The 13,363-nt window shown below is 36.6% G+C and overlaps 2 protein-coding genes across 5 annotated transcripts; one reads left to right on the forward strand and one right to left on the reverse strand.

Moving 5' to 3' along the window:
• The first annotated feature begins 141 nt into the window (after positions 1–141).
• On the forward strand, positions 142–6,253 carry LOC110650396 (glucose-1-phosphate adenylyltransferase large subunit 1). Of its 4 annotated transcripts, XM_058152543.1 has the most exons (16): positions 148–601; positions 1,312–1,625; positions 1,721–1,843; positions 1,952–2,125; positions 2,285–2,377; positions 2,500–2,583; positions 2,675–2,730; positions 2,905–2,998; positions 3,116–3,228; positions 3,926–3,998; positions 4,231–4,311; positions 4,407–4,493; positions 4,580–4,684; positions 5,084–5,190; positions 5,636–5,696; positions 5,881–6,253. In XM_058152543.1, exons 2-16 carry the CDS (start codon positions 1,392–1,394, stop codon positions 5,980–5,982), a joined length of 1,587 nt encoding a protein of 528 aa, XP_058008526.1. In that variant the 5' UTR covers positions 148–601; positions 1,312–1,391; the 3' UTR covers positions 5,983–6,253. The 4 variants fall into 4 exon arrangements, with proteins under 4 accessions (XP_021661048.2, XP_058008526.1, XP_058008525.1 ...); XM_021805356.2 differs by having other exon boundaries at positions 142–601; positions 5,636–6,253; XM_058152542.1 differs by lacking the exon at positions 148–601 and adding an exon at positions 688–1,179 and having other exon boundaries at positions 5,636–6,253.
• A 3,076-nt stretch (positions 6,254–9,329) lies between these two features.
• Positions 9,330–13,162, reverse strand: LOC110650399 (LRR receptor-like serine/threonine-protein kinase RPK2). The gene has a single exon (XM_021805361.2). The coding sequence runs from the start codon at positions 12,861–12,863 to the stop codon at positions 9,507–9,509; it is 3,357 nt and encodes a 1,118-aa protein (XP_021661053.2). The 5' UTR covers positions 12,864–13,162; the 3' UTR covers positions 9,330–9,506.
• Positions 13,163–13,363: the final 201 nt, after the last annotated feature.

Below are 13,363 nucleotides of genomic sequence, written 5' to 3' on the forward strand. Positions count from 1 at the left end.
TTTTAATTATAATTTAATAAAAAAAATAAAATAACGGCTAACGATTATGCATACTTAAATTTGAATGCTTAGTGCAATTGGCCTCTTCTATTATTAGTTTTTTTTTTTTTAAATACTAATAGTAATTTATAAAAATAATAAACTACATTATTAATTAAAAATATGTATTAAATACTCAAATTTTATAATAAAATAAAAATCTTTTTAACTGATTTTGTATACTTAAGTTGAATTTTTTTACATGGAAAAGAAAAAGAACAGAACTTGAAGCCTTTTAAATCTGAACTACCTTTGTGTTGTGAAGATTTTGGAATATGGCGGTCTAAATATGCATTACTTACCATGTATTTTCAAGATCTGGGACTGCGGAAATTATGGATGGTTATGCTAAACAAATCAACCATCCTTTTCGGGTCTCACAACGATCTAGTTCGAGTTTGGAAATTCAAACTAAACCCCTTTTTTTACTCCTTACACATATTATATTCTACTCCATCAAATTCAGCTTTAATGGAGATATCATGTTTTTAAAGTATTTCTAATGATGAAAAACCTATGAAACTTAGATTGGCCTCCTCCATGAACGTGATTCCAAGCATTGGTGAGTCATCAATCTTCGAATTGCCATTTTCATTTCTTCTTTTCAAAAAGAGATCATCGAGATTGATGGGGTGTGAAAAGCGCAATATTTTATTGAAAACTAAAGAAAGATTTGCATATGCACATGCAGTTAGTATTTCAAGTTTTGAAACATTGAAACATAAACCCAAGAGGAAACACCGTGCGTTCTTAAACGTGCAATGGACTTTGCATAAATGGAGTCGTGGGGCGGCTTTTATTTTAAGCTGCTGCGAATCTCGATAACTCTCTTGACCCATGAGAAACACCCCCACCCCCAACCGCCTTTTTTTTAATTTGTTTGTTTTAATTTGCTAGACCAAAAAAGGTGTTGATGGTTATGGTGTTAATGTTGGAGCCATTCTTTGCTCCATCTTGAGGCAACTTGATTTTTTTTAAAGGCCATAAAGTAATCCCATTTCTTCATCAATAATTTAGTCTTCATTTCTAAATTTTATTGCATTGCAATGAATGCTCTTTATTGTTTAATCTTGGCCTTTTCTTGTTTATCGCTTGGGTAATGTCTGGGCACATTGGTTGAGAGCAGCAGATTCTGATAGGGTATTTTTTTTTTTTTACCTTATTCTTTGTTTATTTGGAACTGGGTTTTCAAACCCTTGTTGGCATTAGAAATTTACTTTTATGGACCATCTGATTTCAAGTGCTTCTTTTCGATTCAAATTTGTTTTGTAGTCCATGGAGCAGAGAAGAGCAGCTACAGAGTTTGAAGTGTAAATTTTTTAACTGTTCTATCTGTTATACTCAAAATCAAAATGGCGGTGGCTAATTTACAAGGATTCATTTCAATGTCTTCTCGGATGCAACCAACTCGCCATGACATGTTTCCTTCATCCCCATTTGTTGGACAAAAAGGAGGCATTGGGTATTCATATAGTTCTGTTTCTGGTGTTCAATTAGGAAAGATCAACTTCCCTAGGAAAATGCATGCTACTACCAGACGCTTCTTGACTACTTCTGTCCTTGCTGATGTTACTAAAGATTTCATGGTAGCTTTAATTTCTTATGAGCTTTTAAATTTGGAGTTCATGTTATTTAGTCAAGTGCCTCTAATCCACATGCCCTTTTGTACTCACAATATTAGAATTTCCAAGCACCAATGCTTGAAAAACCAGAAGCAGACCCAAAGAATGTTGCCTCTATTATATTAGGCGGTGGAGCGGGAACAAGACTTTTTCCTCTTACTAATAGAAGGGCTAAACCAGCTGTAAGAAAACTTGAAATGGTTTTGATTTCCCCCTTTTTTTTGGTCCCAAGTAAGATAGTTTTAATTTCAATCCATGAACATTGACATTTTTTCTTCTTGGCATGGTAGGTGCCAATAGGAGGATGTTATAGATTGATTGATGTCCCAATGAGCAATTGCATCAACAGTGGCATTAACAAAATATACATCCTCACACAGTTCAATTCTCAATCTCTCAACCGTCACATTGCTAGAACATATAATTCTGGGAATGGTGTAAACTTTGGTGAAGGGTTTGTTGAGGTATTTGATTCTGTATTTCGAAGATGTCATTTTCCATGTTAGTATCAGATGTATGCTTGATGCATAACCCGCCTGTAATATTTTTGTCCTCTTTTGTTGGGGCCATTTATTGGCATATTCCTGCCTATACAGTTAATTTTGCTTGCTTTGTCATCGAAGGTATTAGCAGCTACTCAAACACCTGGCGAATCTGGAAAGAAGTGGTTTCAGGGTACAGCAGATGCTGTTAGACAATTTATCTGGTTGTTTGAGGTATGGGAAATGTATTGATGATAAAATTGAAGGTTAATGATATTTGATTATATGTAAAATAATGATGATCTCATCAAGTCAGGTGACTTACTCATGGCTTTTGACGTTCTCATCCTTTGCAGGATGCAAAGCACAGACACATTGAGAATATTTTGATATTATCTGGTGATCATCTCTATCGAATGGATTATATGGATTTCGTGCAGGTTGAAGCATTGTTTTCAAACTTTATTATCAATTTTCCTTTTCTCTTCCTCACATTTCTGTAATTGTTGTGTATATTATCTCTATCTGCAGAAGCACATTGATTCAGGTGCTGATATATCTGTCTCTTGCCTCCCTATTGATGACAGGTAACTGATCTAAAGTATAATTTTGTTTTTTAAACTGATATTTAAGCATGGATTGAGCTGCCTTTCATTTAATATGTTCTCATGCCTTACTCAAGATAGCAAATTTCAATTAAAAATACTTGTTTGAAGTTGATTTATTTTCTTCATTATCTATTTATTTCTTCTTGCCTACAGTCGAGCCTCCGATTATGGGTTGATAAAGATTGATGAGACAGGACAAATCACACAATTTCTTGAGAAGCCCAAGGGTGAAAATTTGAAATCCATGGTTTGTTACTTTGCTCCTTTTTGTGCTTCATGAGATAATTAGCTGAAATCTAACCATAAGTTTAGATGTCATTTTCAAAAATAATCAGCATCTGATCAACAATTTTCATTGCCTCAGAGAGTAGATACAACTATTCTAGGATTATCAGCTCCAGATGCAAGGAAGTTCCCATACATTGCATCAATGGGTATATATTTGTTCAAGACAGATGTTCTACTAAAACTTCTGAGGTAGTTTAAGGCTGTCATTTACAGTATTACAGCATAAATAAAGTAAAAGGAATGCATTACGTCTTCCCCTTTTATGTTGTCCTTGATAGCAGAAAAAAAAAAAGGCAAAATTCTTCCCAGTATAATTTCACAAAACCATCCTATCATATGAGCTTATAGTACAAAGACTGTTCTGCGATAAATTAAATTAGTCAAATAGTTGGGTTAAGCATCATGCAGAAAAACTGCCTGAATTAAACCAATTAAGATTTTTATTATTGTTTCAGGGTTTGTTGTTGAGCTTTCTCAATTGTGATTTGAAATGCCTTCTTACACTAATGGATTGATAATCTTATTCCTTACTTTATTAGTGCATTATCATTGAAGAGTTCACTTCTTTGTCATGTCTGTAGTGCTACAGTACATGTTATACAACATGATTATTACTTGGTACATCATTTGAACCCTGAAGGAGAGAGCAGCATTTGTGGACTTGTGTCAACATAATCTGCAGTTTGATGAAATTAATTTCCCTTCCCCCTTAAATATGAAAGATGATATAATTTAGTGAATCTTTTTGTAAATGAAGTGGTGCTTTTACTTTTTAACAAAATGCCTCACAAATATCAAAGAATAATGTAATGGTGATTTGTGTGATCTCCAATAGAGTGACATGGAATAATGTTTCTCTTTTCCTCCTATACTTTTGTTTCTTTAGGTGGCATTATCCAACAGCCAATGACTTTGGATCAGAAATTATTCCAATGGCTGCAAAAGATTATAATGTCCGGGTAAATTCTTTGAAAATTTTTCTCACATTTTAGCTAGGCCTTGGAACTGAATGCTGTATTACTTGAATTGACGATAGTTTCTGACCATTGGAAAGTTTGATTTGATAGACAATTCAACTTATTCTTCACAGAATGTTAATATGAGAATGTGGGTAAATGGGTGCTGTGAACTAATACTCTCATTTTTACTTCGGAAACTGCTGATAGGTGGCCATTGTTCATTTCTTGGCAGGCATATCTATTCAATGACTACTGGGAGGATATTGGAACTATAAAATCTTTCTTTGATGCCAACTTGGCCCTAACAGATCAGGTATATAGTTTTCTTTTAAGGTGTGTTATTGGAGTATTTTGTTTGGGTCAAATGAGTGTTTACAAGTGACCATATCATTTTACATCGTTTTGCAGCCTCCCAAGTTTCACTTCTTTGATCCGCTCAAGCCAATCTTCACGTGCCCCCGGTTTTTACCACCAACTAAAATAGAGAAGTGTCGGGTATGATTTTAAACTTATTGCTTGCATACTGCAGTCTCAAGGCTATGCTGCTGTGCACTGAGCTCATGCAATAACTCTTATTATAGGTCAAGGATTCCATAATTTCACATGGTTGCTTTTTAAGGGAGTGCAGTGTTGAACATTCCATTGTAGGGATTCGCTCAAGACTAGAATATGGGGTTGAGCTGAAGGTAACCCATTTTCCATGTTCTTTCTGTTTCATTCTTTTGCTTGGAAGAACTAGATAAACATCTAACAAAAGACATGATGGGAAGAATTGTTAGAAAATCAGAGAAGGAGCTAGAAATGGGTTTCAATAAAGACAAATCAATCCTTACGATCTCTATACCCTATTTTTCATTAAGATTCATTGCTTACATGGTAACTCACACCAACATATAGTATATCGATCAACAATTTGTACAACTAATTTTCCTTATAACAAGGATTGCCATAAAGCAACTTCAGCAAAATCTCTTCAATTCCAACAAGTATATTCTGTAAACAGTGGACTGTTATTCCATCAAATCATGTAAGTCTGTGATGCTGCTTCTGTATCAGGAATAACAGCTTTAGATCATATTCTACAGGATGCCATGATGATGGGTGCTGACTTTTACCAAACGGAGGCAGAGAGAGCAGCCTTTTTAGCTGAAGGAAAAGTTCCAATAGGTGTTGGGAGAGATACCAAAATTATGTAAGTTCCTCGCAATATTGAATCAAAATCTCGACTGGAAAATTTTCGTTCTATTGTCTTGTGGATTGGGGTAGGGAGGCAAAGCATCGCATATGTGCATAGCAAGTATAAAATCATGTTGAATTGTATGCACTTGTCCTGCAAATGCTTTCTAATTTCGACATCCATTTCTTCGATCTTTTTTAAAGTGCACCTGCTATATTGCCTAATTATGTGAGGATTATTTCACCAATTTTTAGTGTCAAGAAATTACTTCCTGCAAGTAGTCGAAATTCATATGCTTGTTGACATGCAAATCTGGAAGAACAATATGAAAAGACGGCTAGACAAGACATTCTATCTCACACGCATTATGACTCTGCTTCTTCATGTATTTTTTATCATGCAAATTCCTCTGAATTTAATCCATGATAAGGTAAATATGATGAGTTATCTTATCCTGCAGGAATTGCATAATTGACAAGAATGCAAAAATTGGGAAGAATGTGATCATAGCAAACAAGGATGTAAGGATTAATGTGCAGCTGTCTAGTAGTTTTCCACCCCAACTTTCTTTAGTTATTCTTTGGAAGAGGAGATGGCATTGCACAACTAAATATTTTCAGTTAAATGCATCTTTGTTTATAATATATCTGTGACAGATATTGATCTAACCATTTCATTTCCTTTCACTTATGGTTTGAACTGCAGCATGTGAAAGAGGCAGAAAGGCCATCTGAGGGATTCTACATTAGATCAGGAATAACAGTCGTCTTGAAAAATTCCATAATAAAGGACGGGACGACCATATAAGATTTGTTTATTTTATTAATTTATTTTTCATTTTTTAACAAGTGAAGGCTAAAGGGAGGAGCATCAGAGATACATACTTTGTATATATAGAAGAAAAACATTGCTTTAGGTGGAATAAGCTGCATGGAACGATTGATAATGTACTCTTTTTGGATTGTCAGTTCACAACTTTGAATTCAATGTTCCATCCAGCACAGAATAGAGTAGCAACTTTTCTCTTCCTCTGGATGGAAACTACTAATAAAGTTAATAGATTACATATTTATTGTGATTCCCTGCATCTATGTATGAGACGCATTTTCTTTCCTTTTCTATTCATTTGTCATGTCATGCAATAGATGATGGCTTGACACTGGCAGTGGTGGTGGTGGGGGTGGGGCTATCCTCCAAGATGACACCACTGAATGGGCCCCTCTTAGGACGCGTATATATGCCTATATATCTCCACAAAATAGTTATCTTTTCTGCAAGCTGTATCCAGGAATCCTGGAAGACCATCCAATAACGAGTGTTTTGTTTTTTCAGCACTGAATTGGAGTTTTGGATATGGGCTTTGACCCAATCTGTCCACAAACGCTGCCTTGGCAACCTGCTATGCCGATGCAATGCATTCATTTCATTGAACTGCTTCCTTGAGTCCCCATAAAATCCTTCAAGCCCAATTTCAAGGGTTTAGATTTTGAATCTGTGGACCATCCTTTCAATTAAATTCATCTTTTCAATTCAATGAAAAACAAATCGTGCAAAGCTCAAAATGAGTAAGCTAGCGCCATCGCAATTTTAACGGCTAAAATACAAAACTTAATCGTTGATGTCATGAAGCTGAATTTTTAGCAAACTCAGAATGGACAAAATGCAATAGGTTGAGCAAACTGAGTTATTCAATCTAAGCTAAACAAGCCGAAAACGAGTAAGTAGCGGAGCCAAGCTGGTTGTCACCACTGATGGCTCAGATTCTTCTTTGTCTTTGTTTTTGTTTTTCTAGAGATGGTAATGGAGGATTAATTAATTCATTTTTTTAAATATAAAAATTAAATTGTAAATATCAATAATATCTGAAGATAAAATAATTCTTTTTTTTTTTCTTATCTTTTTGCAGCACCTAATTATTACTTGTACAAAAACAACACGAAATGAAGGTGTTGTACAAAAACAACACGGCCCAACACCCTGCATCAGTTTAACCAGCAGTCACCCTACTGCATCAGCAAAGAAAGTTGCATGGGAACAATATGGGAAGAGAGTTGACAAACAACCTAAGTACAGAGATTGCCACTTTCCCATTCCAGTTTTCGCTGCTTTTCCTCTCTTGTGCTTTATAACTGCAATAAACAATATCATGTGTGAATTATACCATAGCATAAGAAAACGTCAGTGGTGCTCTTCCTGCCAGTACTAGGGAAATGGGATACAAATAGCTTTTTGAAAAGCCAGATATTAAAAATTTTGCCTTGTTGACTGTAAATATTGAATCCTCCAAGTTCTTCATACATAACGCGGGAGCCTTTCCTGTAACAGTGTAACTTGTGTCTATATATGCCCTAAAGCCTGGCATATATTTAGTTGATGACTCACGCGTTCATTAAACCCTGGAAAAAGCTAGTATCCTCCATAGTTTTTTGTTTTTACTAATATCTCCTGTTTCACAATTCAACATACTAAGGCTCCATTTGTATTACAGAAAATATTTTTCTAAAAATATATTTTTTATATTTTCAAATATTTGGGTACTCAAAAAATTGACTAACGAAAAATTATTTTATTGGTTAGTGAGAAAAGAAAGATATTTTTAAGGAAAATAACTTTCTCTTTTTAAAATAATAAGCTATTTTTCTAATTTTAACAGTTTTATTAAAATATAAAAACACTTAAAAATGTATAATATAAATACATATCAATAATTTAATACTGCAACTAAATAATAAAAAATATTTTTCATATATAAATTATTTTTTATAAAACAAACGAAACCTAAAACAGTAATAAAATGTATCAAGATGTTACTTGGTTACGAGGCATGAACTAACCAATAATAGATCTCTCTTTTATTTCAGCCCTTGAGACTTGGTGACATGAAATACATATAATGAGAGTAAGTAGAGATGACAAAAATGAAAAAGAAAAAGCTTTAATAAGTAATTTTCATATCCACATATGGGACAAGCGTAACAAAATAAGGAGGATGATGAGAGACCATTTGAATTTCCATTCCCTGATTCCTTGTAACCAAACTGTCTCTAAAAGTGTTATTCTCTCTGAAAGTGTTATTGTACGTATAGTAAGACTAATTAACGTGTTAGTTGCTATTTGATGGCTAAACTAGTTAGTAATATCCATGGGGCAAAAAGATTACCTTGGTTCAGCTATTTTCCACAACCTTAGAAGAGCATCTTCATGACTTCATGTCTTCATCCACTAACTCAGACTCAGAGGTAATATTAAATATCAATGCAAGAAAATAAGTTGCCTGCCGGGCTGAGAGTGACAGATGCTAGCTAGAGATAGTGGCACAAAAGTAGCTAAAAGATTGCTGAACACGTCAAAGGGCAAACTATTAATGCTCAGAACACTCTACAAGGAGAGGGAGGAAAACAAAGATTTAGCCATTCTGATATGATATCCAGTTGCAGCCACAAAAGACATGCCCCATCAATTTGCAGCTGGCTGCTGCTACTTCAAATTCCTTGTGGCAGGCTATCAATTATCCTTCCAATGAGCAAAATACTAGGTTTTTAATCTGAAAACACCATATATTCTGTGTAGACAGGAGCAAACCTATATTTCTTGATTTCCACAGGACTCCTTACAAGCATTACTTTATGAAAACTAAAATATAAATAATCAATGATTAGATTGCACGACATATTAAGCCTCTTGTGCACAAAATTATGGACCAGCTATCAAGTAGTTTGATCAATTCTAACGTTTGGTCAATTCACACCTAGAAACTAGTCCTTTACATAATGGTTAAGTAAATAAGATCTCCCAAAGCTTGCAGAATCCCAAGCTGAAATTCTATCTTGTTATTCTTTAGAGGCCAAGGTTTCATCAGAGACCAACATCACTTTAAGGGTATGATATGGTTCTGATGAGTTTAAGGCCCCTTTTGTTTCTTCATCAGGTATTTAGTACGCAGAACAATTTCATGGCTTTCCAATAAAATGTTTTAGGCTTCCTTAAATCTTACAAGAACACAATAGTTGGCTATATCCAATATAAGGCCATTAATAGAAAAATGCTTAATGAGAACTCTAATAATTATTGGCTGCATCTCCATTATTGCCAGTACATTTTTATAGGAAAACCATGAAAAACTAAAAGCAACAGCAGTTAGATTCAATGAATACTTTCCACTAAAATACAAGATTTTATATAGTTTAAGGGAACAATTGACTACAATATATTACAAGGATAAGTCTGTTGGCTCCGTTAAAAAAATGTAATGCAGAATGAATGATAAGACAAATGGCAAAATACAAATCATTAGTGTTAACTCGCAAAACATATATTGTCAAAAACTTCAGTTAAGATGTTGCAGGCTGTATCCGCTTTAATCGTTGAGCCACTTGCTTCATGGAAGGTCTGGATGAAAGAGATTCACCTGTACACATAATGCCCAAGTGAAGTACCTCAACAAGATCATCATGGGGTCCAGAATCCCATAGGCCAGGTGTGAAAAAGTCACTGGTCCTGCCCTCTCGTAGAAGCATACTTGCCCAAGCCACAATGCTGAAACCATTTCCAAAGGAAGAGAAGGAGGGATCTAGAGCCTTCTTGTCAGATATTAATTCTAGAAGAACAACACCATAACTATACACATCTGCCTTGTCAGAAACACGGCATGTCATTGCATATTCAGGGGCAACATATCCAAAAGTCCCAGCAACATCAGTTGTTGCATGTGTCTCAGAAGTACCCAAAATACGTGCAAGGCCAAAGTCAGAAAGATATGCATTAAAATTGTTGTCCAGCAATATGTTGCTTGGTTTAATATCACGGTGTAACACCCGAGGGACACACTCATCATGCAAATAAGCAAGGGCACGTGCAATATCAAGAGCAATCTTGTGAAGCATGCTCCATTCCACAACCCTCCCTGTTCGCTCCTGGATGAATCTCTCTAGATTGCCGCCAGGAAAGTAGTTGTAGATTAGGAACATTTCTGACTCGCTTAGATGGTAACCTATCAGCTTTACAAGATTTGGATGCTGCACCCTTCCTAGAGTTCTGATCTCAGCTGCAAACTGTTGAACACCTTGAAATCTGCCAACTGATAGCCGCTTTACTGCTACCACAACTCCAGGAACAATCTCAGCTTTGTATGTGGCACCAAAACCTCCACTTCCGATGCAATTCTGAATATTGAAACTCCCAGTAGCCCTCACAACATTTTCATACGTCAAATGTACACCAATATCATTGCAAGTTACAACTTCTTTCCTGCCTGGCCCTTGGCCAGATGTAGAATTGCATAAAAATTTCTTCATGCATGTGAGGAAGAGAATTAATGCTACTAGAACAGAGAAAATAACTGAGGCTGAAGTAACCGAGGCAATTTCAATCGGATTGAAAGCACCATTATTCCTCCGTATGCTTCCAATGGGAGGACTGGCTCCTTGTTGGGAAAAATTACCAGAATGCTCCTGTTCCCATTCAGAGGATGATGGACCAGTATGACATGGCTGAAGGTTAGGATTTCCTTGCACATTTTCACATTTAATTAAGTTTGAATTCAAAGGTACAGATCCAGACAAATTGTTGAAAGATACATCAAATACCGAGAGTGAAGTTGTATTCCCAAGGTTGGATGGTATCTTTCCATATAAGTGGTTATGATCTAACCGCAGTACACTAAGATGTTGAAGTTTTGCAAAATCAGGCGGTATCTCTCCTGAAAGGGAATTTGAAGAAAGTTCCAAAACCTCTAATGCAGACAGTTGAGTCAACTCCCAAGGTATTGCACCAGTAAAGTTATTGCTGGCAAGCGACAAATACCTCAAATCCTTCATCCAACCAACAAAGGAAGGAATGGGACCTTGTAATCTGTTTCTACCGAGGTTAAGACTAACTAGGGAATCCAAATGACTAAAGGCACGATGAATTGAACCAATTAAATAGTTTCCTGCCACATTGAAAACTTTCATGCATTTGCAACTGCTTCCCACAAAAGAAGGGAGTTCACCAACAATTCTATTGTTACCAATATCAAAAATCAAGCCATCTAAACTAAGACACAAATCAAAGGAATAAGTTGCAATATTGCCCTCAAGATTATTCCCACTCAACCAAAAACCATAGAAGGGCCTATGAGAAAAACTTCCCAAAGCAATCAACAGGGGAGGAACTGGCCCGGTGAAAAAGTTGTTGCTCAAATCATGTAATACAGCCAAACCACCAGAAGGAAAAGAGAATGAACCACTGCCCGTCACAGCATTTGTGTAAAAGAAAGTAGAGAAGAAGCCAACAATATCACCATATGAAATGGACAACTTAATAATCTTGGAACACCCGCCATTAGAAAATCTCGTAACGTCTCCAGTAAAAGAGTTCCTGCTAACGTTAAAAACAACCATACATGGAACAGAAAATGCTTGTGGAAGCAACCCAGTCAAGTTATTGGAACTCAAATCGAGAAAGTACAAGTTCTTACTATTAGCAAGGGACACAGGGATTGCTCCAGTGAAGTAATTTCCTGCCAAATTCAGCATCTTCAAGTTAGAAGAAGACCCCCAATTCTGTGGAAACTCGCCCTCAAAGTTTAAGCTTGGGGCCCAAAGCACATGGAGATTGGGTAGCCTTGTAATACTATCAGGCAACGTGCCATCAAAATAGTTAAACTCCCCCTCCCCACGCTCCTCTTCTTCAATTGTCGAACTTGAAAAATCTGTTGACCACAGGGGACCATAGTTATTTTTTAGGACAAGCAGCTTTAACTGCCCACAGTTGCCCAACTCGGGCGGTACAATCCCACTTAAGAAATTTCTAGACAAGTCAAGCACTTCAAGATTTCCCAATTGCCCAAGGGTCGAAGGAATACCATCTTGCAACAAATTTGAAGAGAGAATCAAAGACCGAAGCTCTTTGCAATACCCTAGACTAGAAGGAATTGAACCCGAGAATGAATTCCCATCAAGAAGAAGATGCTCAAGGCTCCCACAATTGCCGCCCAAATCATACGGAATGGAACCGCTCAACAAATTAAAGGAAAGCGAAATAATTTGCAAACCCGGAAATTGATTAACAAATGTAGGAATTGTACCATTTAATCGATTCCCAGAGAGATTAATAACGCGCAATGACGTGCAATTTTGGAGGGAAACCGGTATAGTCCCGTGAAAAGCATTAAAACCCAAGTCAAGAACCTCTAACAGGTAAAGCTGGCCAATCTCCAAAGGCAGCTCTCCATAAAACCCATTAAACCCAAGAGACAAGACTGCAAGCTGAGAGAGATGGCCAATTGCAGGCGACAATTTTCCAGCCAATTTTGGTGACGAGTCTTCGTTAAACCCTGAGCAAGGAAATAGCAAAGAGAAGTTACCCACTACACCATTTGTCGCTGTTGAAGTTGGAGAAAAAGAAACAAGAGGGCAGGTAGAATTGTTATTGGAGGAGAGATTAAGGGCTCTGACTCGACGGGAAAGACGGTCGCAGGTAACGCCATTCCAGGAACAAGGGTCTGGATCCTTAGGGTTCCAATTGGAGGTGAGCCCTAATGGATCTCTAGTGATGGCAGACTTGAACAGCAGCAATGCCTGCTTATCATCAACACTTGAAGCGACCAACCCAACTGAATTGCACAGAATTAGAACAAGAAGAACTACAGGCAAAGATTTACAGAGCAGACCACGAAGAAGATGGTAGTGATCAGAATTGAGTGGCATTTTTTCTTTTTCTGGTTTCGAATTGGGGAAAGAAAGAGAGAGAGAGGAGATATGGTAGAGAAGGAGAAGCTACAAAGCCTCTCTTCCAAGCTTAGAAGAGAAGCGAGAACCTGAGGTCTGCCATGGAGGTAGGTGTGCTAGTTGGTGGTGAAGTGAGAACCAGCAGAGTGTTAAAAAAAAATTAAAATAAAAATAGAAGAAAAAGACAGTGAAACGTCAACGATACGACATACGAGAGGAAGAATTGTAAAATTCCAAAGCGAAAAAGGCTAAGAAAATTGAACTCCTTTTATTTTCCTTTGTTCCACTGACGCTGACTAGCGGAGGCGATCCAGTGACAGCAGTATAATCCTCAATTTTATTACCGCCTTTTAATTTCACGGAATTACCACTCTGCCACTGCCTTTTTAAAATTAAAGTAAATTCCTAACTGTTTGGTGACGTGGGCTGGCCTCGCCGTTACACACGTGGAGCTAGTGTTTCCCGATTGTTCAGTTTGG

This window comes from Hevea brasiliensis, chromosome 9, assembly GCF_030052815.1.
Source record: "Hevea brasiliensis isolate MT/VB/25A 57/8 chromosome 9, ASM3005281v1, whole genome shotgun sequence".
NCBI classification, from domain to species: Eukaryota; Viridiplantae; Streptophyta; class Magnoliopsida; order Malpighiales; family Euphorbiaceae; genus Hevea; species Hevea brasiliensis.

Excerpts from the sequence above, each read along its gene's own strand:
- LOC110650396 (XM_021805356.2), top strand. The coding sequence starts at position 1,392 with ATGGCGGTGGCTAATTTACAAGGATTCATTTCAATGTCTTCTCGGATG. Across the intron at positions 2,584-2,674 it reads ATTATATGGATTTCGTGCAG|AAGCACATTGATTCAGGTGC; the intron begins GTTGAAGCATTG and ends CTCTATCTGCAG. Across the intron at positions 5,191-5,635 it reads GGGAGAGATACCAAAATTAT|GAATTGCATAATTGACAAGA; the intron begins GTAAGTTCCTCG and ends CTTATCCTGCAG.
- LOC110650399 (XM_021805361.2), bottom strand. The coding sequence starts at position 12,863 with ATGCCACTCAATTCTGATCACTACCATCTTCTTCGTGGTCTGCTCTGT.